Here is a 25,103-nt window from a genome sequence, read left to right as displayed (position 1 = left end):
ATGCTATACTAACTCTGAACCTACTGCATACTATATACTAAACTGTGGACATGTTCTGAACCTACTGCATACTATATACTAAACTGTGGACATGCTCTGAACCTATGGCATACAATATACTAAACTGAGGACATGCTATATACTAACCCTGAACCTATTGCATACTAGATACTAACTCTGAACTGTGCACAAGCTTATACTAACTTGTGACTCCTGTAATACTGGGAGACCTTCCTCTCCAGCAGTAATACTAAATAGATGGATAGCGGTAAATGATTTTGTTACCCCAAACTCTCCGCCCAAGACTGAGAGAGACGCCTGGGGTACATACTGAGTAACCGCGAATCCCACAGCCAAGAACAAGGGCAGTGGGATAATAGTGCATGTCCATTGCTTCCGCAGTTGAGATCCTAACTGATCAACTAGGTGCGTTACATATTAGTGGAACCCACATGGATCCAGCGGAGGTTGCAATGTGACTATACAACATCTCCAGCTAGAAAACCAGGCAATACGGCAACTTGTCACTCAGGGGCCAGGACACCCCCGTGATGGACCAGAACCCAAGGTCAGCCCACCTGAGATATTCGCGGGTGACCGAAGGCAGTTCAGGGATTTCCTGAACGCGTGCAAACTAATGTTTGAGCTGCAGCACCGGACTTACCCAACTGACAGAACAAAAGTACTTACCATGATCTCATACCTCAGGGGGGAGCCCAGAGCATGGGCCAATACTTATTTAGAAAAAGAAGACCCAGTCCTGGAATCCTTCCCTCTGTTCCTTGAAAAAATGGCCCTTCTCTACGAGGACCATAGTAAACAGCTGACCGCTGAGACCGCTATACGCAGCCTTAAACAAGGGAGACGACCTGTAGAGGACTTTATTGCGGAATACACTCGCTGGGCCCGGGAGACTGAATGGAATGACCTCACCCTTAGGAATCAGTTTCGCCTAGGTCTTTCCGAGGCCCTGAAGGACGAATTAGCCCGAGGAGAATTACCACTTACACTTAATGCCTTGATGCAGAAGGCCACCACCATTGACAGACGGCTGAGGGAACGCAGAGCCGAGAGAGTCACAGGCTTCACACCCAACCCAAGACCGTCCAGCCAGGGTCCTGCTGTAGAGATGATGGAGATTGGGGCGATCCGAGGTCCTCTGACCGAGAGAGAGAAAGCCAGGAGACGTAACCTCAACCTCTGCTTATATTGTGCGTCTGCTGACCATACCGTTGACGGATGCCCCGCGATACGTAAGAAGTGCGAAGGTAAGAGCGGCACGTCTTGTACCTTAGGCAGTACAAAAAATAGTACTGGTGGTTACATATACACGTCTCTCACCTTACAGTGGGACCCAAACCGGATTATCGTTGAAGCCATGGTGGACACGGGAGCTTCGGGGAATTTTATCGATATGCATCTGGTTGAGCGAAATAAAATTCTCCACATGAGAAAAAACGTTCCGATATCCGTGAGTTTCATTGACAGTACCACTTCTAGTCCTATCCACAGTCAGACTCAACCCCTCATGGTGACATGTGAAAATAACCACACAGAATTCTTATCCTTTGATATCATACACTCTCCATTGTTTCCCGTGATTCTTGGGTTGCCATGGTTGCAAATACACCAGCCAACCCTCCTATGGAAACAGGGGAGAGTTCAGTTTACGTCACCTTATTGTATGGAGACCTGCTTTCCTCTCAAATCTCTCATGCACGTGGGAGTGAACCAGGTCCCCAGCCAATACGCAGACTTTGCTGAGGTATTCAGCGCAAAGAAGGCGGAATCTCTTCCGCCCCATAGATCTTACGATTGCCCCATAGACTTGCTGCCGGGTAGTGAGATACCCACGGGTAGAATTTATCCATTGGCACAACCAGAACTTGTTCACCTCAAACAGTACCTAGAAGAGAACTTACGAAAAGGTTTTATTCAGCCTTCAACCTCCCCGGCAGCAGCAGGGATGTTCTTTGTGAGAAACAAAGACTCAAGCCTAAGGCCCATTATAGATTACAGAGCCTTGAACAAAATAACAATCAAAAATCGGTACCCCTTGCTACTAATATCCGAACTCATAGAAAGATTACAAACAGCAACAATCTACACCAAGCTGGATTTGAGAGGCGCATACAACTTAATTAGGATCAGAAAAGGTGATGAATGGAAGACAGCTTTCCGCACTCGGTATGGTCTCTTTGAGTATACAGTGATGCCCTTCGGGTTGTGCAACGCCCCTGCCACATTCCAAAATTTTATTAACGACATCTTTAGGGATCTACTGGACGTATGTGTAATCATCTATCTTGATGATATACTAGTGTATTCCGATAACTTACACGATCACAGGAAACATGTCCGTTGGGTTCTCGCACGGTTAAGTGTTCATCGCTTATACGTCAAACAGGAAAAATGTGTATTCGAGACTACCTCTCTTCCCTTCCTCGGATACATAATTTCACCCAAAGGTATCCAGATGGATCCCTCAAAAATCACTTGCATCCAAAATTGTCCGATTCCGGATTCCAGGAAAGCTCTTCAACGGTTCCTGGGGTTCTCAAACTTCCATAGGAAATTCATTAAAGATTTCTCCGCTACCACTAAACCACTAACCCGCTTAACTAGTGTCAACACGAAGTTCGTTTGGTCCAAGGACGCCCAATCAGCGTTTGAGTTATTAAAGAACAGGTTCACTACGGCACCGATACTGACTCTCCCAAATCCGAACCATCACTACGTGCTGGAAGTAGATGCATCCCAGGCAGCCATAGGAGCTGTTCTGTCCCAGCGAAGCTCTTTTTCAACTCCGTTACATCCTATTGGGTTCTACTCCCGGACGCTAAATACCGCCGAATTCAATTACCCCATAGGCGAAAAGGAACTCCTCGCCATAAAGTGCTCCCTGGAAAATTGGAGGCATTTACTTGAAGGATCAATACACCCCATCACAATTTATACGGATCACCGTAATCTACAATACCTGAAAACCAATAAAACATTATCAGGCCGTCAAGTACGGTGGAGTTTTTTTTTTGACAGGTTTAACTTCCAAATTACATACCGACCAGGCTCAAAAAATGGGAAGGCCGACGCCTTGTCACGACTGGCTGAAATTCGCACCTCAGACACGGCCCCCACATGGATCATTCCACCGAAGAAACTCGTCCTTGCCACCATAACGTTGGAAACCCAGCTCAAGGATGCTCTAATTAATGACCATGCTAATACCCCCCCTGGTCTTTCGCAGAACCAACAGGGTCTCCTTTACAAGGACAGCCAACTGTACATACCACCCATCCCTCACCAATCAGGTGATCAAACTTTGCCATGATTTACCCCTCGCGGGACATCCCGGCATTGCTAAAACCACAACCCTGATACGCAGGAACTTCTGGTGGCCAAAGATGACCAAACAAATTGAGGAATACGTTTCCACGTGCGAGACCTGTGCCTCATGTAAAACTGACAGAAACCGACCTTATGGTCTCCTAATGAGTCTTCCCATCGCCAACAGACCCTGGGAATGGGTCTCGATGGATTTCATAGTTGAACTTCCCCTTTCCAGAGGAAACAACACCATCATGGTGGTAGTGGATTTGCTGACTAAGATGGCACACTTCGTGCCCCTCAAGAAGTTACCCTCCTCCAAGGAAACGGCCGTGGTATTCCTGTCTAATATTATTAAGTTACATGGAATTCCTAGCCAGGTCATATCAGACAGGGGTTCGCAATTCGTATCCAAATTCTGGAGAGCACTTTGTTCCAGACTTCTAATCGACCACAGAATGTCTACCGCCTATCACCCCCAAACTAATGGGCAGACTGAAAGGGTGAATCAGTGTCTGGAACAGTATCTCAGATGTCACTGCTCATTTCTCCAGGATGACTGGGAGGGCCTACTTCCTCTCGCTGAATTCGCCTATAATAATTCTACGAATTCCTCCACATTACATACTCCATTCTTTGCTAATTACGGATTTCACCCTAGGTCTCTTCCTCAAACCAGCCTTCCCACAAACGTTCCAGCCACAGACGATTATCTGACCACTTTGCAAACTACACTTAAGACGCTAAAAGACAACCTTCAACGGGCAAAAGAAAGACAGAAGTGTTACTACGACCGTCGTAGGAGAGAAAGTCCTCCCTACCAGGTCGGGGACTCGGTTTGGTTATCAACAAAAAACCTTCGGTTGGGGCTACCTTCCAAGAAATTGGGAACACAATTCCTGGGTCCTTTTCCGATAGAAAGGATTATTAACCCCAACACGGTGAGACTCACCCTTCCTCCGCGATTACAGGTACATCCCACATTCCACGTGTCACTACTGAAGCCGTTTAAATCTAGGCCGTTCCCATCAAGTGATCCTCGACCCTTGCCTCCAATAGAGGTCCAAGGAGAAGAAGAATTTGAAGTTGAGCAGCTCATTGATTCCAGAAGAAGACGGGGGAAGATCCAGTATCTCATTAGATGGAAGGGGTATGGTCCCCAGGATGACTCTTGGGAAGATGTGCAAAACGTTCATGCTCCCAGACTCCAAAGATTGTTCCATAGAAGATTTCCCAACCGACCCTCTCCTAGTGGGGTACCCCGGAGGGGTCCCTTAAGGGGGGGGGTACTGTAACAGTACAGCCTGGATCACAGCGGCTCCCTGTGACGATACGCTGACTTGCGCTCCAGCGTGGAACGCACCGGCCGTCTGCGATGATACGCTGGCTTGCGTTCCAGCGTGGAACGCAGCGACCGCCTGTGTTGTTACGCTGGCTTGCGCTCCAGCGTGGAACGCAGTGGCTGCTGGGCCCTCCTGTGACTCCGCCCACTTACCGTCCGGCCCTTAAATAGAAGACAGGTGCTAAGCAGGGTGTTCCACTAATGGAGTGCGCACCCTGCTAGCTCCACTGCATCTGAGGACCCTGTCCACATATCCAGACCTGGATCCCTAACAACAGCGTGAAGGACTGTCTACCTTCTTGCCACTGGCTTCCCCACTGCTGGCTTCCTAGCCAGGACCAACTAACCGCAAGTATATGCCTGTTACCTGCTCTGATTAATGTCCTGGAACTCTGAGTGGGGTGGTTCCTGACTGGTGTGAGACGATACTCCCAAACCAACTCTGAACCTACTGCATACTATATACTAAACTGTGGACATGCTCTGAACCTATGGCATATAATATACTAAACTGAGGACATGCTATATACTAACCCTGAACCTATTGCATACTAGATACTAACTCTGAACTGTGCACAAGCTTATACTAACTTGTGACTCCTGTAATACTGGGAGACCTTCCTCTCCAGCAGTAATACAAAATAGATGGATAGCGGTAAATGATTTTGTTACCCCAAACTCTCCGCCCAAGACTGAGAGAGACGCCTGGGGTACATACTGAGTAACCGCGAATCCCACAGCCAAGAACAAGGGCAGTGGGATAATAGTGCATGTCCATTGCTTCCGCAGTTGAGATCCTAACTGATCAACTAGGTGCGTTACACTGGCAACAATTCTGATTGCAGCTCACATATTTCTAGTGTATGTTGCCCAATTAGCAGCAATGGGTACCACCACCCCTGCTGTTCATTTGCATTAGTTTCAATAAATAAGAGCAATATTGTGCAATGCCTAAAATGTATAGATTTGCTTTACCTGGAAATCAATCACATAAGCCAGGCAACAAGTGGCAGACAGTGATTTGGCTACATGCAAACCATAAGCAAATTAAATACAATATGGGCATTCTGGTTTCACTGTAGGCTTGAAATAATCAGACGATGACTGTACACACAAAGTGGTATTAGGTTGTACTGGTTATGTTAACCCCTTAGCACTGTAAACAAGTAGCATGTTTTCATTTTACTCCCTGCCTTCCAAGAGCCATAACTTTTTTTATTTTTAAGTTCACTTACTGGGGGACAGAGACCATTCAGTTTTGTTCATCATAGAGCATGCATGCCTTGGAAACTGAAGGTACGCTTTATTCTACAAACTAATTTTATCAGTATATCTATCATTGGACATATGTACAATTTCCTACCTTCATTCTCTGAGATGAGTATCTTCCAAACAAGTTTCTGGTGGCAGCTTCTGTTCCCTTTAATATCTCAACAATTTTTAAGCAATGGAAGTAATTAATATCTGGAATAAGTGAAAAAATATAAAAAACAATACATATAATTACTCTGAGCTCATGGGATGCCTTCGCATCATGTATATCTCTTCCAGACAGTAAATAGCAGCAGGAACAAACGCATCGGACAGACAGCCAATGCCTGGTCAGACAAGGCAAACATTTGCAAAAAAAATAACAACATTTTTTTTACTGCCAAAAATGCTTATAATACACCATTAGTGCATACAGTGCTTTTATATTTTACGCAAAGAACTGAATTCTGCAACAGGAAAAAACAAGAACTCATGTGGTTGGAATTCAGAAATCCTAAAGGGAGCCTACATGCAGATTTAGGTCTCATGCACACAACTGTTGTTTGGGTCTGCATCCAAGCCGCATTATTTGCGGCTCAGATGTGGACCCATTTACTTCAATGGGGCCGCAAAAGATGTGGACTGCACTCCGTGTGCTGTCCACATCTGTTGCTCCGTTCCGTGGCCCCGCAAAGAAAATAGAACAATGTCCTATTCTTGTCCGTTTTGAGGACAAGAATAGGCATTTCTATCATGGGCGGCCTGTTCCGTTCCACAAATTGTGGACTGCGAAGCACAGTCGTGTGCATGTAGTTTTAGTCCCACTGAATGGGACTACTCTGTGGGTGGTTTCCATGGCAGTGTAAACCGATCTGATTTCTGCAGCAGGTTCCACAGCACAAATCCATGGCAGATATTTATGACGTGTAGATTCAGCCATGTGAGCATACCCTAATATGCAAACCAAATTTACCTCCAACAATCCTGACAAATCTGTACGGCTCTAGAAATATTAAACCCTGTTCATGGTCATTCCTATGCTGTTTGGCTGTATAAGCAACTGATTATCTCGTCATAGCCCCAGTATCCCCAATATCTCACATGTTCCTGATAGGAGATTCCGGATATCCTCATGTTCTGGCATGTCCTGAAGTGCTTGATTAACCTTTTCTCTAATCTGCAGTACCTTGCTCTGCCACTTGAGGGTGCAGTGTCTTCGATCAACCAACCAATCTGCAAAGGAACAGAATAAATAAAAATCAAACCATTTATTTGAAGACTTTCCTATTTTTATTTCACATCAGAAAACAAACCACTAAGTGCTAAGTGACAACAGCTCTAAAATGAGGGACAGTACCTGTTTATTCATGCAATTGCAAACCAGTGATTTCACCCTCAAAGGTGTTGTCCGCTTTTGCTATATTGATGACCTACCCTCAGAATAGGTCATCAATATCAGATCAGCGGGGCCCGTCTACCGGCACTCCCACGATCAACTGTTTAAAGAGCGTATGAGCACTGCTCTGCGTTCTTTTCACTGTTTACCTGCTCACAATCGACATCACAGTGGAGAGCAGTGCAATTACAGCTCCGCCGTCTCATTCACTTCAATGGGACGACTCTCGCCTATTCACAGAGCTGTAATTACACTGTTCGCTGCTGCAATGACAATGGGGAGCAAGTAAAAAAAAGAAAAGAGCGATGCGCTATCTCCAAACATCTGATCGGTGGAGGTGCTGGGTGTTGGACCTCCGCTGATCTGATATTGATGACCTATTCTGAGGATAGGTCATCAATATAGCAAAAACAAAGAACCCCTTTAAGGTGCCTCATATGTAGGGTAACAGCAACAGGCGGTCTATGTAAGCCATTTATTAAGCTGATATTTTGCACGGAGCTGCCCATTGGCACGTCATTGCGGTGCTCAGCTTGTTAAAGGCCTTACACTAACCATCTGAAACATTGCTGATAACTTGAGGATAAAATAAAGATAAAATCACTGATTTCCATGAACGAGCAGGTGCTGTCTCTTCATTGGATGTATTTATCAGATTGTACGTTTGCTCTAATTTTTTTTTAATTTTTACAGAAATCACTTTTCTTAACCTGAAAAACATCTACTCACCCAGCAATTTGCTGGTCTGGATGTCAATTGGCACATTTTGTATGTCCTGTAAACAGAATAACATAAGTTTAATGTAGCTCCTAAATATAAGTTATACTATTCTGATAATAGGCCATCAAGATCTGATCTGTGGTCGGTCCAACCCTAGGACCACAACTGATCAGCAGAACGAAGAGGTCATGGCATTCCAGCCAATACATACAGTTGTGGCTGCACATGGCACTGCAGCTCATTTCCATGCTCTGTGACCCTCATCACTTTTCTGGGTTGTGGGGGTCCCATATCTGATGCCAACTGATCAAATATTAATGACCTAACCTGAGGGTAGGCAGTTAAAATGAAGGACCCTTTAATGTGAGAAATGAATGGGAGACGGACACTCATCCCCCTCACTGATTTCCGTCTAATCCATTCATTGTCAGCCTGAAATTGGATGGCTTGATTCATTTTTCCATCACATTATACACTGCTTGTTTCCATGGTTACGACCACCCTACAGTGCAGCAGCAGTGGTCATGCTTGCACACTATAGAAAAAAGCACCGGCTTCTCTGGTGGCCGGGAGAGCACATAGGCTGGTGCTTTTTCCTATAGTGTGCAAGCATGACCACTGCTGCTGCACTGCAGGGTGGTCGTAACCATGGAAACGAGCAGTGTATAATGTGATGGAAAAATTAATCAAGCCAGCAAAGGAGGCAATATGGACAATCACAATACATTATTAAGTGGCTTGTATTAACTTTCTCTACATAAGAAATGCTATTTGCTGAAGTGAGACAACCCCTTTAAAAAAAACTGATTGGAAATAAAAAGATATAAATTTTGATTTAAAACATAACTTTCATCCCACTGATATACCGTACATTGACTTTGCTATATACAAAAGGGTGACATCCAAAACCATTACAATCCCTACAGAAGCATCCCTGAACACCTCAGCAGCAAGTCTGACGACTTATTCCATATAAAGTTGACTCATATCATTGCATCAATAGACAGGCCACCCAGGGGTCTGGGAAAGTTGAGTAAGCGAGTTCACATCACCATTATTTTTGTCAGAAGAACAGAAAAATAAAAAATAAACGGATCCAGTTTTGCACAGTTGGCATCTGTTTTAGCCATTTCCGGCAGAGATCCGTTATTTTCGATGGAAAAAAGTCCTGCATGCAGGGAGCCAAAACTGCACGCAGAAACCTGACCGTGTGGCTGTACCCTAAGAGATATTTCTGAAACAGATGTAATTAGGAAATGATTAAATATTCCTGCTGATACTTTAACCACTTAAGACAACTCATGCTGCTGTGCTCGGCCATTACCATCAGCCCCATCAACGTCGAGAGGATCGGCAGCGTGCATGCTCCACTCAGACTCCTCTTCAACAAGGCCCCTAATCTAGTGATCAGTGTGTGGCCCTACTGATAATACATTTATCACCTGTCCTCCATATAGGTGATAAGCTTGTATCACCTTAGGCACACACTGGACCCAAATTTATCAAAACTGTCTAAGATAAAAAAAAATGTTCTGCTCTGGAAAAACAGAAGGGGGCATCCAACTTATATGAAAACCTCCCCCGCACTCCTAAATATGTTAAAACTAGCTGAAGGACCCGACTTCGCACGGGTATATTTAATCTATTTCATTTAATGTTTGTGTGTGTCGTTAAAAGATATCGACAGTATCCACTATAACAGTGACATCTACAGCCCCCCCCCCCCCCCACAGTGCCCCGTCTCCTTAAAGGAAACCTGTCACCTGGATTTAGTGCATAGAGCTGGGGACATGGGCTGCTAGATGGCTACTAGCACATCCGCAATACCCAGTCCCCATAGCTCTGTGTGCTTTTATGGTGTTAAAAACCCTTTTTGATCAATATGCAAATTACCTGATATGAGTCCTGTATCCGGAGATGAGTCAAGCGGAAAGGAGCCCAGCACCGCCCCGCGTCCTCCGAATCTCCTCCTTGCTGGCTGACGTCACAGAGCTGGAGCGCCGAAATCTCGCGATGCGCGAGCTAGCCCATGCGTAGTTCGTTCCCTGTGCTGATGCCAGCACAGGGAATGAACATGATGCCGACACTGCGCATGCGCTAGCTCGCGCATCGCGAGATTTCGGCGCTCCAGCTCTGTGACGTCAGCCAGCAAGGAGGAGATTCGGAGGACGCGGGGCGGTGCTGGGCTCCTTTCTGCTTGACTCATCTCCGGATACAGGACTCATATCAGGTCATTTGCATATTGATCAAAAAGGTTTTTTAACACAATAAAAGCGCAGAGAGCTATGGGGACTGGGTATTGCAGATTAGCTAGCGGCCATCTAGCAGCCCATGTCCCCAGCTCTATACACTAAATCCAGGTGACAGGTTTCCTTTAAAATGGGACCTCCACAGCAGCACACCCCCTTAGCTTTGACCTTTACAGCAGCCTGCCCCTTTAACAGTGAGTTCCACAGCACCCCACTCCCTTGACAGTGACCTCCATAGGGGCCCGCCCCCTTAACAGTGACCTCCACAGGGGCCCGCCCCCTTAACACTGACCATAGGTTACAGTCCCCTTAACTGACCTCCACCATTCCCGACCCCTTAGCAGAGACCTCCACAGCGACTGCCCCTTTAACAGTGACTGCCAAAGTACCCTGCTCCCTTACCAGTGACCTCCACAGAGCTCAGTTCCCTTAAAATGTGACTTCCACAACACCCCACCCCCTTAACAGTGACCTCTACAGCACCCCGCCCCTTAACACTGACCGTCCCCTTAACTGTGACCTCCACAGCAGTCTGCCCCTAGGGTAGCCAGAGGTCCGGTTTTAGGCCAGACAGTCCGGCTTTCAGACTCCCTGTCCTCCGTCCGGCGCAGGGCCTGGACAGACAGTGCTGTCTGAGCATGATCTGCAGGGAGAAAGTCACCCTCGCTCCCACCCCTGCAGCTGACAGAAGTTGATTTTTACCTTCATTTTTTCAATAACCGTTGGCTGTGGAGTGGGAGGGGCGTGGCCTAACCGAATAGGGTGTGTGGCTTAGCTGGACCTGGGGGTGGGGTTTTTAAGTCCATCTTTTGAGGGTGGCCTGAATGGCCACCCTACCTGCCCCCTTAACGGTGACCTCCACAGCACTCTGCTCCCTTAACAGTGTCATCCACAGTGCCCTGCCCCTTTAAAGCTGACCTACAGCAGTAAAGAAAAATGGCTGGGTTGTTATGGAAACCTGGTGTAAAACTGTGTGTATGTGGAGACTAAGGGCAGGGCCGGTGCAAGGATTTTTGCCGCCCTAGGCAAAGATCCATTTTGCCGCCCCCTCATGTCACTCACTCACTGACACACACACACACTGACAGACAGACACGCACTCAGACACTCACTGAATGACATACACAGAAACTCACTGACAGACAGACAGACAGACATACACCTACCCACTGAAACACACACACACAGAAACTCACTGACAGACACTCACTCACTGGCAGACAAACACACACATATACTCACTGACAAACACACAGACACTTACTGACCGACAGACATCCACACTCACTGACATACACTCACTCACTGACATACACACACAGACACTCAATGACAGACACACATACATTTACTGACAGAAAGACAGACATACATACACTCACTCACTGACAAATACACAGGCAATGGTAAAAAGTAAAAAGGTTCACAGCAGCATGTCCGGTGTGACTATTTATTGGGAACCAAGAGTGCACACACAAAAGAATACGACGTTTCGGCTATGCAATAGCCTTTATCAAGTATACAGATACAAAAGAGTGAACAGTCATATATACAACAAAGTGGCCACCCATGTGGCATAGTGTAGCCAATAAGCTAAAAGGTCAATCTCATCAGCACATGTGTTATAATTAAAATGGTCTGAGCTCCAATCAGACTAATGATAAATAATAAAAGTTACGTGTACCTGCACATCATTGAGACTCATCCACATACCTCAGTCATGTCGATTCCCAAAGTCGGCGTCTCAACAGACCTACTGCGCATGTCAGTGACGTCATCACGTTTCAATATGGGCGGGCCGCCGTCACAAGCATGACTACAGCACCCACAGCCAATGAGGGCTCATACAGCAAATGACGTGTAGAGCGCATCATCAGCCCACGTGATAGTCACATGACCGGCAAAAAGGTCCTAGATCCACCTAATAGTAAATGGGTAAATCAATGACGAGTGGTGTCTGATGATGACAAATTTATGGATCGCATTGATGAGATGTGCAACAAGTTCTCTAATAGAAGATATCCAGGCAGGCTGCTAGATAGGACGAGGACCAGGATCTCCTCGGCTGACAGTGTCCACTTTTCAAGCTTCTCCTAGGAGAATGAATATGGGACGCATCCTGTTTGTATCCACCTATGGCAATCAAAGTGCTGATATAGCACAGATTTTGAGAAGGAAGTGGCACATTTTGCATAGGGGTCTCCCTACAATAAGTGAATTTGACAAACCGCCATTGATGGCATACAAACGGGGTACTAATCTGCATGACAAACTGATTAAGACTGACACGTGTGATGTTAATAGAGGGGGCCAGACATATCTGAAGCCCAGAAAGACTGGGAATTTCCCTTGTTTGGGTTGCTGTAATTGTGGGAACATGTTGAAGGGCAATACTTTTGTTCACCCATACAGTGGCAAGAGATTCAATATTGTAGAATATTACACGTGCCGGTCTCGGTTTGTCATCTACATGATCGTTTGCCCCTGTAGTCTGATCTACGTGGGAGAGACGACCATGGAGATTAGGGAGCGCATCAACAAACACAAAAGCACTATAAGGAAAAAAATGATGGATAAGCCTGTGGCTAAACATTTTGTTGATTGTGGACACTCTGGGTCATCGATTCTGTCCAGGTCCCTAAGAGAGGAGGGGATAGGGAGCGCATGTTGAGGAAAAAAAGGGTTAAAATGGATTTTCACATTACAATCCCTACAACCCCAGGGACTTAACATTGAATTCAATGTTAACAGTGTAGATAGGTAGAATATTTTCATTTACTAATGTCCGATTCGATATATAATGTTTTTATATGATACTCTAAGATATATGTTTCACATTGTATTTTTGCACTTTGTGTAGCTGTCCCCTTGTGGTACAATTTTTTAGGTTCACTAGCTCCTCAGTATATGCCGACACTCATTGCCTCATCCATTGCCCTCCTTTTTTTCCTAAGCCGAGGTTCAGTGACAATTAGATTGTCATTGATTTACCCATTTACTATTAGGTGGATCTAGGACCTTTTTGCCGGTCATGTGACTATCACGTGGGCTGATGATGCGCTCTACACGTCATTTGCTGTATGAGCGCTCATTGGCTGTGGGTGCTGTAGTCATGCTTATGACGGCGGCCCACCCATATTGAAACGTGATGATGTCACTGACATGCGCAGTAGGCCTGTTGAGACGCCGACTTTGGGAATCGACATGACTGAGGTATGTGGATGAGTCTCAATGATGTGCAGGTACACGTAACTTTTATTATTTATCATTAGTCTGATTGGAGCTCAGACCATTTTAATTATAACACATGTGCTGATGAGATTGACCTTTTAGCTTATTGGCTACACTATGCCACATGGGTGGCCACTCTGTTGTATATATGACTGTTCACTCTTTTGTATCTGTATACTTGATAAAGGCTATTGCATAGCCGAAACGTCGTATTCTTTTGTGTGTGCACTCTTGGTTCCCAATAAACAGTCACACCGGACATGCTGCTGTGAACCTTTTTACTTTTTACCATTGCTTATGGGACTGCTGTGGATCGGTGGTCCCATCACGGCTGGTGCATTCCGGATTGGTCGTGAGGTCCATTTGTGCTGCTCTGCAACTTCCTTCTATCAATAAATACACAGGCCGACACTCACTCAGTCAAACACTTAAACACTGACCTCCCTGGGGTCCAGTGTGGTGCAGCTCCTCAGTCCTCCAGCGCGCCGTTTAGTATGCTGGGGCCGGAATGACGTCATATTCCGGCATCACAGAGGGCGTACGAGGGAGGAGTGGGGAGCTGCTAGAACAGCCTCCCTTGCCGCCCGCCTCCTCTCCTCCGGTAATTTACTGGCAGAGCAGGCACCTACCGTCAGGGTAAGCAGATGCCTGCTCTGCCATATTTAAGAAGGACCTCCACCTCCTGGCCCCCCTGTAACGGCGCTGGGAGTGGCTCAAGAGCCGCTCGCCCAGGGCTGCAGCCCCAGTCAGGGGGAGCCCACCAGGGCGCCCCCAGCAGGCCGGCGCCCTAGGCGAACGCCTAGTTCGCCTATATGGTTGCACCGGCCCTGACTAAGTGTGTATGGCAGTTGAGATATGAAAAGACCTGCAGGCTTCTATTGGCTAATATAGGTCATGTGATGTGCCATATTTTCATTTTTTTTTATTATATATATCTCAGGAACGGTACGTCCTAGAGAGCTGAGACATGGTCTAAAACCTTCCTGAACACCTGATGTACCTGTGTGCCAAATTTCGTGATTGTAAATGCAACGGTGCGGATTCCTTTAGCGCAGCGGTACTCAACCATTTTCGTCTAAGGGCCGCACTAGACATGGTATAAATTTCGCGGGCCAGAACCAGGTAGCTTTGCCAAAAAGAAATGCACACACTGTGAGGGGGCACATGTGAGCATTACTACTGTGAAGGGGCAAATATCTGGGCATTACTCCTGTGAAGGGGGCGCATCTGGGCATTACCCCTGTGAAGGGGGCACATCTGGGCATTACCCCTGTGAAGGGGGCACATCTGGGCATTACCCCTGTGGAGGGGGCACATCTGGGCATTACTACTGTGAAGGGGGCACATCTGGGCATTACCACTGTTAAGGGGGCACATCTGGGCATTACTACTGTGAAGGGGGCACATCTGGGCATTACTACTGTGAAGGGGGCACATCTGGGCATTACTACTGTCAAGGTTACAAAATAGAGGAGCAGTCAGCACCGTGTATGGCGTTTATAACATCGTTAGTTTAGTTTCACTTAGTCTTTGATTATATTTACACGTGCTCTAGTAACTAAGACATAACTTTTATTTTAAATTGCTTTTAAAACTATAACTCAACGTACAAAGTAAGACTAATTAAAAATCTCAGTAGTTGGTAGACTTTTGCCCCATATTTCAACCAGTAACTTAAAGGTTAATTCAGCTGCTATTTGTTTTTCCCTAGCAGCTTATTAAATGAGAAACACTGTAGCCAGTTAGTTGCTCACCTTCACTGGCTACATAACTATCTTGTTCCCTACTCTTTTGACACAGCAACTTGTTAGAGGAAAAAAATTGATTAAAAAGGACAATCTGCCAAAAAAGTGAAATTCTGAAATTTCATCTACATTTTCCTTTAATTCTTCTGGAACACATTTATGGGTGGTTTCTATTATGTAAGCCTCATAAAGTGATTTCAGACCTGAACTGGTCCTTAAAAAGTGGGTTTTGCCTTCTAACGTCCCAAAAAAAGAAAAGAAAATGTAATTTACAAAATGATCCAAACATGAAGTAGACATATGGGAAATGTAAAGTAATAACTATTTTAGGAGGTATCACTGTTTTAAAAGCCGAGAAATTGAAATTTAGAAAATTGCTAATTTTCCCAAATGTTTGGTAAATGTTTTAATTTTTTATACATAAAAATGAAATATTTTGGCTCAAATTAAACACGGTCATGAAGTACAATATGTGACGACAAAACAATCTCAGAATGGCTTGGATAAGTAAAAGTGTTTTAAAGTTATCACCACAAAGTCAGATTTGCAAAAATCGGCCTGAGATTTAAGGTGAAAAGTGTGTCGGTACTGAAGGGGTTAATAAACTGCGCGTGAAAAAAACAAATAGCAGCTGAATTAACCTTTCAGTTAGGCCCCTTTCACACGAGCGAGTATTCCGCGCGGATGCGATGCGGGAGGTGAACGCATTGCACCCGCACTGAATACCGACCCATTCATTTCTATGGGGCTGTGCACATGAGCGGTGATTTTCACGCATCACTTGTGCGTTGCGTGAAAATCGCAGCATGCTCCTCTTTGTGCGTTTTTCACGTAATGCAGGCCCCATAGAAATGAATGGGGTTGCGTGAAAATCGCAAGCATCCGCAAGCAAGTGCGGATGCGGTGCGATTTTTTACGCACGGTTGCAAGGAGACTATCGGGATGGAGACCTGATCATTATTATTTTCCCTTATAACCCTTTTACCATGGTGATGGATCATGTGATGACCGGAATGACGTCACCAAAGGTCCTGTTGCTGCACAGAGATCAGATGAAGACAGAAGGAGATGCCGGCTACGCGATCAAGTGGACTAAGGGGAGTTACATTTAAAAAAAAAAAAAATTAACCCCTCCAGCGATGTTTTACTATGCATTCTGTATTCAGAATGCTATTATTTTCCCTTATAACTATGTTATAAGGGGAAATAATACAATCTACAGAACACCGATCCCAAGCCCGAACTTCTGTGAAGAAGTTCGGGTTTGGGTACCAAACACGCGCGATTTTTCTCACGCGAGTGCAAAACGCATTACAATGTTTTGCACTCGTGCGGAAAAATCGTGGGTGTTCCCGTAGCGCCCGTGTGAAAGAGGCCTTACTGGTTGGAATATGGGGCAAAAGTTTGCCAACTACTGAGATTTTTAATTAGTCTCACTTTTGATAATAAAATGGCTGCACAACATTTCACATACCAACAATAGAGCTGAGAAATAGGGATCATTCTAAATTAAAATGGTATTATACCTACTATAAATGGAAAAATAGATGCTCTTTGCGCACATTTTTGATCAAACGTGTGTCGGGCCCATCTACCAGGCGTCAAAGTGGCTTTGTATGTTGAGTTATAGTTTTAAAAGCAATTTAAAATAAAAGTTATGTCTTAATTACTAGAGCACGTGTAAATAGACGTTCTATAGTCAAAGACGAAGTGAAACTAAACTTACTGTGAAGGTGACACATCTCTGGGCATAGCAAGAGAAGGGGTGGCATGCAGGAAACTCTCTCTAGAAATGCCTTCTGGTCCTCTCACACGGGCACCAGACATAGTAATCACATATTAAGAAACAGGCTCAGGTACAATCGCCTCCACCGCTACCACACCTCGCCAGTCACATCCTCCATATACCTCCTGCTCTCATCTTACTCATCCTCACCTTCTCCATCGATGTGCTCTGATGCCTGGCTGAGAGTCCAGAGGGGGTCTGTACAGGCGGGGAGATGGGGACTTCAGGCCTAGGTTGGGCATCACCGCTTAAGGCCTCTTTCACACTTGCGTTGTCCGGATCCGGCATGTACTCCACTTGCCGGAATTACACGCCGGATCCGGAAAATCGCAAGTGTACTGAAAGCATTTGAAGACGGAGCCGTCTTCAAAATGCTTTCAGTGTTACTATGGCAGCCAGGACGCTATTAAAGTCCTGGATGCCATAGTAGGAGCGGGGAGCGGGGGAGCGGTATACTTACAGTCCGTGCGGCTCCCGAAGCGCTCCAGAATGACGTCAGAGCGCCCCATGCGCATGGATGACGTGATCCATGTGATCCATGCGCTTGGGGCGCCCTGACGTCACTCTGGAGCGCCCCGGGAGCCGCACGGACGGTAAGTATGCTGCTCCCCCGCTCCCCGCTACACTTTACCATGGCTGCCAGGACTTTAGCGTCCCGGCAGCCATGGTAACCATTCAGAAAAGCTAAACGTCGGGTCCGGCAATGCGCCGAAATGACGTTTAGCTTAAGGCCGGATCCGGATCAATGCCTTTCAATGGGCATTAATTCCGGATCCGGCCTTGCGGCAAGTGTTCAGGATTTTTGGCCGGAGCAAAAAGCGCAGCATGCTGCGGTATTTTCTCCGGCCAAAAAAACGTACCGTTCCGGAACCGAAGACATCCTGATGCATCCTGAACGGATTTCTCTCCATTCAGAATGCATTGGGATAAAACTGATCAGGATTCTTCCGGCATAGAGCCCCGACGACGGAACTGTATGCCGGAAGAAAAGAACGCAGGTGTGAAAGAGCCCTTAGCAGACTTACACACACACATACACTTGGCTTTATATATTAAATAATAAAAGAACACATAAAGAACATATACTCGCCACTTAACCCCCTTGCCGTTTCCATTGCTGCTGCTCCGGCTGCTGCAGTAACGTACTCATATACCGCACATGATTACTGTGGCCAATCACTGGCCTCAGTGATCTGGTGTCGTATATCGCTGAGGTCATTGATTGGATGCAGTGGTCACATGCCACATACAGCTACGTCACCACTGGAGCCTATAACGCAAACCTGGAGGTGAGAACCTCAGCGGCAGTGATCGAAAACAGCAGGGGATTAAGTGGTGATTACACAACCCCTTTAGAACTGCACCGTGATTGGCTGCTGTGTATAACAATGACAAATTTTCTGTCAAACAGTTTTGATCAATGGGACCCAGTGTGCTGTCTTATACACAGTGCAGCATGGACTACACCTATCAACGGGGTGTACTCCATGTAGATAAATCTGCCTAAGGCGGTCAGTATTTTTCATCAGTATTTGGGCTCGTTCACACGAATGTGTGCTGTTTCCGTATTGCGGACCACATTTACGGATCCGCAATACACGGGCACCATTCTGTGGCCATTCCGCATCACGGATGTGGACCCATTCATTTCAATGGCTCCGCAAATCCAGAGATGTGGAACGGAACACTACAGAAGCACTATGGAGTGCTTTCTAGGGTTCCATTCCGTGCCTCCGCACATGCTCTACCTTTTTGCAGAATGGCCCACGGAAGGTGCCCGTGCATTGCGGACCGCAATTTGCAGTCCACAGCACGGGCTTCTCACGTTCGTATGAACGAGCCCTTTGTAAGGCAAAACCAGGAGTAGATCCAAAAGACAGAAGAGGCACAAATGTATTTATTTTACTCATTTATATAGCGCTGACATATTCCGCAGCGCTTTACAGACATTATAACCGCTTGCTGTCCCCAATGGGGCCCATAATTTAAGTTCCCTATACGTGCACCTAGTGGAAAACCTACAAGCTCCATGCAGATGTGGTCCTTGGTCAGATTCAAGAATAGAACTCCAGCGCTGCAAGGCACCAGTGCTAACCACTGAGCCACCGTGCTGCCCAAATCTTTCCATTATACACTACTCACAGAAAGTTAGGGATATTTGGTTTGTGGGTGAAATTTCAGGATGAACCTAAAATGCACTCTAACCTTTACAGGTAAACTTAATGTGACCATCTGTAAACTTTTGAATGCACATTTCCAACTGTTCAATGTTTCAGTACTTTTTGAACAACTTGCTGTTCTCTAACAAGGAGCTTAAAGGGAGTCTGTCACCTCTATATGGCCATATACAGTGCTTACATGGCTCTGTAGCACACCTATACAGGATTGTAACGGTACCTTTGTTCTTTTCTTTAGACTTGCACCAGCAGAAAAACGAAGTTTAATTCATATGCAAATGAGCACTCGCAAGTGCCCAGGGGCGGCGTACACTGTGTAGGTGCCCAGGCTGCTCTGCCTTCTTTTCACTTTACTCCTCCCCAGTCTCTGCCTTTGCCCGCCTTCCAAGTCTCTTGCCTCATCGATAGGTCCAGACTTGGAGAGCAGGCAAAGGCAGAGACTGGGGAGGAGTAAAGTGAAAAGAAGGCAGAGCAGCCTGGGCACCTACACAGTGTACGCCGCCCCTGGGCACTTGCGAGTGCTCATTTGCATATGAATTAAACTTCGTTTTTCCTGCTGGTGCAAGTCTAAAGAAAAGAACAAAGGTACCGTTACAATCCTGTATAGGTGTGCTACAGAGCCATGTAAGCACTGTATATGGCCATATGGAGGTGACAGACTCCCTTTAAAGGCAAAATTCACAACAGCTGTTTGATCCATGAATCGCCTAATAAATTTTCATGGTTCAATTAGAATTTGTATTTAAACAGTCCTGCTCATCATGCTGTTCACATTTTGACATCATGAGACCAAGACGATGCCTAACAATTGATCAACAGTACCTCGCCATTGCAAGGCTTCAAGCAGGATGTTCTCAAACGGAAGTGGCCACTGAGCTTAGAGTCTCATCAGCAGGTTGCAACAGAGATACAGAGACTGGAAGTCACAGAAAGGCATAGAAGGGGACGTCCTTTGGGCAAGTCCCACACTGATGACCGCTTCATTGTAAACAATGCCCTGCGGAACCGGATGATAAATGCCACACAACTTCAGGCACATTTAAGAGAGGTGAGAGGCACCTAAGTGTCAGACCATTCGAAACCATTTACATCAGCGTGGTCTGTGTACTAAATGACCTGCAAGGGTACGTGACCATAGGCGTCATCATCTCGCATGGGACAGGGAGCATCTAAACTGGACAAGGGACCAGTAGGCCTCAGTGCTGTTCACTGATGAAAGTCGATTCACGCTGAGCAGAAATGATGGCTGCAAACGATGTTGGGGACATCAAGTAGAGCGCAATACATCAGCCACACCTGAGCCTTTGGTGGTGTTACAGTGTGGGCAGGTGTGTCTAGTCAATACAGAACTGCCCTACACTTTGTGAATGGTACAGTGACAAGCCCATATTACTTAAATAACATCATTAATCCAGTCATTGTGCCTCTGCGTGAACAACACAGGCCTAATTTCATCTTCATAGATGACAATGCACCAGCTCACTGAGGTCGCATCATTAGGGAACGGCTGGTAGAGACTGGGGTACCTCAAAAGAAGTGGCCTGCACTTTCTCCAGACCTGGATCCCATTGAAAACTTATGGGATCAGCTGAGTTGCCGTGTAGAGGCTGTTAACTCTGTACCCCAGAACCTCAATGACCTGAGGGCCGCCCTTCAAGAAGAGTGGGATGCCATACCTCAGCAGACAATAAGTCGACTTGTGAACAGCATGAGACGTCGTTGTCAAGTTGTAATTGAAGCTAATTTTTGTGGGGGTATACCCACCTCCGTTGGTGGCTTTTGCTTCAATAAACTGAGATAAGGATAGCACCATTGCTGTTTCTACTTAAATGCCCTACTTTCATGATATAATATCACTGTAGTGTGACCGTTTTACATTTTCCATACATTTCACCCGAAAGCCAAATATCCTTAACTTTTTATGTGTAGTGTCCTTTCTTCTCCAGGTTTCACTTCTGGCTTTGGCTTAGAAATGCTGATGAGAAATACTGACTGTGTGAAAATGGCCATAGTGATTTTCCAGGACTTTCATACTGACGGCCTGTCCTTAGGACGTGCGGCATCCCCTTAATTGTTTACCAGGCACAGCGCCCTACATTTTCTTGTGGCTGTTTGTGGTACTACAGCTTAGTCTCATTCAAGTAAACAGGACTGAGCTGAAATATCAGGCATCGCCTCTACAAAATGTGCCTGGACACAGCGCTGCGGATCACTGAAGCCCCATGGCCCATTCAATAAGCTGATTGGTTGGAGTGCCTGGAGTTTGACCCCGACCGATTTGATACTGGTGTTTCAGACACTGTGCAAATTTTCACCCGATGCAACTCAGAAAACCAGTTTGCTTTTCCTCAACATTGAAACTGCAACACAAAGAATGAAAAGGTGTGGAATAACGGAAATCACAGGATCGATAGACATGTTAATGATATTCAAGTGCTAAAAAACCTGAAAATATTCAAAACCTCTCAATTTATTCAGTATTGAGTATGAGTGCCATGCATAGAAATACAAGCACTTACATTCCTTGGCATGCCATCAATGAGGTTATTAATGGTTGTCTGAGGAATGTTCTGCCATGCTCAATGCACTTGGGCACACAAATCATCAAGATCCGCTGAAGGCAGCTCACTTTGCAATTGCAGACTAATGACGTCCTAAATGTGCTCAATGGCAGACAAGTCTAGAGATGCTTTAGGCCACGGTAGTATGATTACAACATGCAGGCTGCTCACAGTAGCACGAGCAACAGGCGGCCTGGTGTTGTCCTTCTGAAAAATGGCTCCTGGGACTGGACCACTGGTTCCACAACCAAATCAATGTGATGTTAAGCTGTTAGTGTACCTTAGAGACAGAGGGGTCTGGCTACTGTACATTATGCCACTCTAGGGTTGTTTCGATACCAAAATTTTGATTCAGTTTCGATACCATATAAAAGTATTGCGATAATCGATACCACACAAAAAAAATAAAACGCCAAAAAAAGCTGCATGCATTCCGCATTTTATGGAACGTCTGGCCCATAAACGAACAGTCCTATCCTATTTTTTGGAGGGACAAGGTGACTAAAAAAAATGGCGAATGGCACTGTTTTTATTTATTTTTCTGTTACGGCGTTCACCGAATAGAAGATTTTTTAAATATCTTAATAGTTTGGACTTTTCGGACATGGCGATATGTAATATGTTTATTTATTTATTGTTTATATATTTTATATGTAAAATTGGGAAAGGGGGTGATTTATACTTAAAGGGGTATTCCCATCTTCCCTTTTCATACTTCCCTTCCTTGAGCGCGACGTTCACTTCCTGGATTCTTCTCCCGACTGGCCCGCGCTTGCGCAGAACACTGAAGATTTTCTCCCGGCCGGGCCGCGAAATGTCCTGAACGTGCATGCGCTATATGGTGACTTATTCCTAGCCTGTATAGTACAGAGCCGGCGTGCGCGTTCGCGGCTCTGTACTATACTGGCCAGGAAGAATTCATCATGGCACATACGCGGCGGCGTGCGCGTTCAGGACATTGCACGGCCCGGCTGGGAGAAAATCTTCAGTGTTCTGCGCAAGCGCGGCCCGGCAGGATTCGACAGGAGAGGTGGCTGTAACCAGGGGAGACCAAAGACAACGATCAGGTAAGAGGGGGACTTATTTTCTCTAAAAGGGTGGGAATTGGGTAATTAAATGTATTTACAAAAATGATCACTGTCAAATCATTAACAGATTTAACAGTGATCATTGGGATGGGAATACCCCTTTAATATTTAGGTGTGTTTTTTTTTTTTTAATAACTATTTCCCCCTTAGGGGCTAGAACCTGGGATATTTTAATCCCTTGTCCTATTCACCCTAATAGAGCTCAATCAGGGTGAATAGAACCTCACACTCTCCCTGCTGCCCTGTGCATAGTGCACACAGCAGCAGGGAGCTGACCATGGCAGCCAGGGCTTCAGTAGATTCCTGGCTGCCATGGTAACCGATTGGAGCCCCAGGATTACACTGCTGGGGCTCCGATCAGAAGCTGCCACTGCCACCATTGAGGAGGTGGGGAGGGGACTCTGTGGCCACTGCCACCAATGACTTAATACTGGGGGGAGGCACACTGCGCCACCAATGTTTTTAATACTGGGGATGGGGAAGGCGCACTGCACCACCAATTACTTAATATTGCCGGCACCTGACCTCTGACAGGGAGCTGCGATCAGCGGCAGTTTTCCCCTCAGGTGCGGCACCTGAGGGGTTAATTGCCGCGGACGCAGCGCCCTGTCAGAGGTCGAGTGCCGGCAATGCGTTTCTGCCGCCTGTATTTGTAATGTATTAAACGTTAGTTATCATTGGTGGCGCAGTGGCCACAGCCCCTCCCCTCCACCTCTGCGCTCTCATTGAAGGCAGCGGCAGCACAGAGGGGAGTGAGGGACTGCTTCCTTCTTCCCTGTGCTGCTGAAAGAACATGGCCACGCTGAGAGCCGCACGATCCATATCCTCTGATACTAGGCTGTGCAATAGCACAGCCTAGTATCGATAAAAGGCAAATCCTGGTATTGTATCGATGCCGGGACAAAAGTATAGATTGGGTATCGAAAATTCGATACCCGAAACAACCCTATGCCACTCCACATCATAATCCCAGGAGCAGACGTTCCTTTATAAAGCCCTCTTCATGGTATTGCCCACGTGGTGTCCAGACCAATTTCTGGCTATTATTATGTCCGAGACAAAAGCAGGACTAATTACTGAAGAGGATAGACCTCCATTGCCGTCTTGCTGTGCACCACGATAGCATTTGAGAGTGGTGGCGTGCGGCCAACTGTAGCTGGACGTCTGGCTCATAGCCCAATGTTATGCAAATGCCTTCTAATGGCTTGTGTAGACACTGTTTGCCACCCTAGGCTTGGTACATCCAATTCACTAAGTGCCATTCTTCTAATCAGAGGTTCCATCCGTGCAGAGGTTCTCCTCTTGTTATCATTCTTCTCCCAAGCACAAGGACATACAACATTGAAGAGTGCTGACATCTCGGCCTAGCCGCGTAGTGATCTGAGTGATCTCTCAGTTCAAGGATTCTGTCCTTGCCAGTTTGAGACAAGTTTTGATAAATGGCACGTCGACGAATAGGAGGCATCGCACAATCATGTCACATGACCCGATATTATGTTTTAGGTTTTATGTGACTAAAAAAACTTTTCTTTTATCTGGCTTCTATGTCCCGTCCCCCCTCCCTCACGCCATAGAGTGGAGCTAGGTGCTTGAAAATATGATTGTCTGCAGATCTTCGTGACACCTAATTAGTCAATTTCCACAACCTTATGGCTTGTCCTTCTTGGCGTTGTAATTTCAATGTTGAGAAGTGTAGTTGTAAAGCCCGGGGTCTTCATAGATATGGCAGTCGTCCGACCATTATATTTACACCATAAAACTGGTGCAAATAGGATGATAAATCTGTCCCTCTGTGACCAGTTAACGTGTTGTCAACGTTCATCATCCTGAACACTCCCGTTAAATTATAACCTATGGAAAATTCTTACTTATGGCCCCCTTAAAGTGGTTGTTAAGATCCTTGAAACCTTTAGACCCAGCCAAACGACAGAACACATTGAAACGTCACTACTGGAGGCAAGGAACAGAGATCAGCAGGTGGCAGAGGATTAGTAAGGCCTGGTTCACACTAGGTTATACTCCTCTGCTAGGCTTCCTATCAGGGGTATATCCACGATTACATGAAAGTGGACCCTATTCAAGCAAGTTTTTTTTTAAAAGCCAGAGGAGCGTGCCACAAAAAAACATGCACTAGGTTGCGGTCTATCATAAGAGAGGAGCCCCCCATAAACCTTTCCCAGTCCGAAGGGCCAAAAGGCCTTATTCAAGCAAATGGATCAGTGTATGGGTG

At 46.0% G+C, this 25,103-nt stretch overlaps 1 protein-coding gene across 2 annotated transcripts in view; it reads right to left on the bottom strand.

The window, feature by feature from the left end:
* CDK5RAP3 (CDK5 regulatory subunit associated protein 3) overlaps window positions 1-25,103 on the bottom strand; it is a 67,940-nt gene that overhangs the window by 42,436 nt on the left and 401 nt on the right. Inside the window, exons 2-4 of one of the 2 annotated variants that reach the window (XM_040435299.1) lie at window positions 8,046-8,091; window positions 7,022-7,153; window positions 6,033-6,133 (exon numbers count right to left, since the gene is read on the bottom strand). In XM_040435299.1, the coding sequence (XP_040291233.1) occupies window positions 6,033-6,133; window positions 7,022-7,153; window positions 8,046-8,091 (279 nt within the window). Of the gene's footprint in view, window positions 1-6,032; window positions 6,134-7,021; window positions 7,154-8,045; window positions 8,092-25,103 lie in introns of those variants that run through there. The other variant, XM_040435300.1, reaches the window with a different exon arrangement.

The sequence above is a fragment of the Bufo bufo genome, chromosome 6 (genome assembly GCF_905171765.1).
Source record: "Bufo bufo chromosome 6, aBufBuf1.1, whole genome shotgun sequence".
NCBI classification, from domain to species: Eukaryota; Metazoa; Chordata; class Amphibia; order Anura; family Bufonidae; genus Bufo; species Bufo bufo.
Note: the sequence above shows the minus strand (reverse complement) of the source record. Positions and strands in the feature narration are given on the sequence as shown.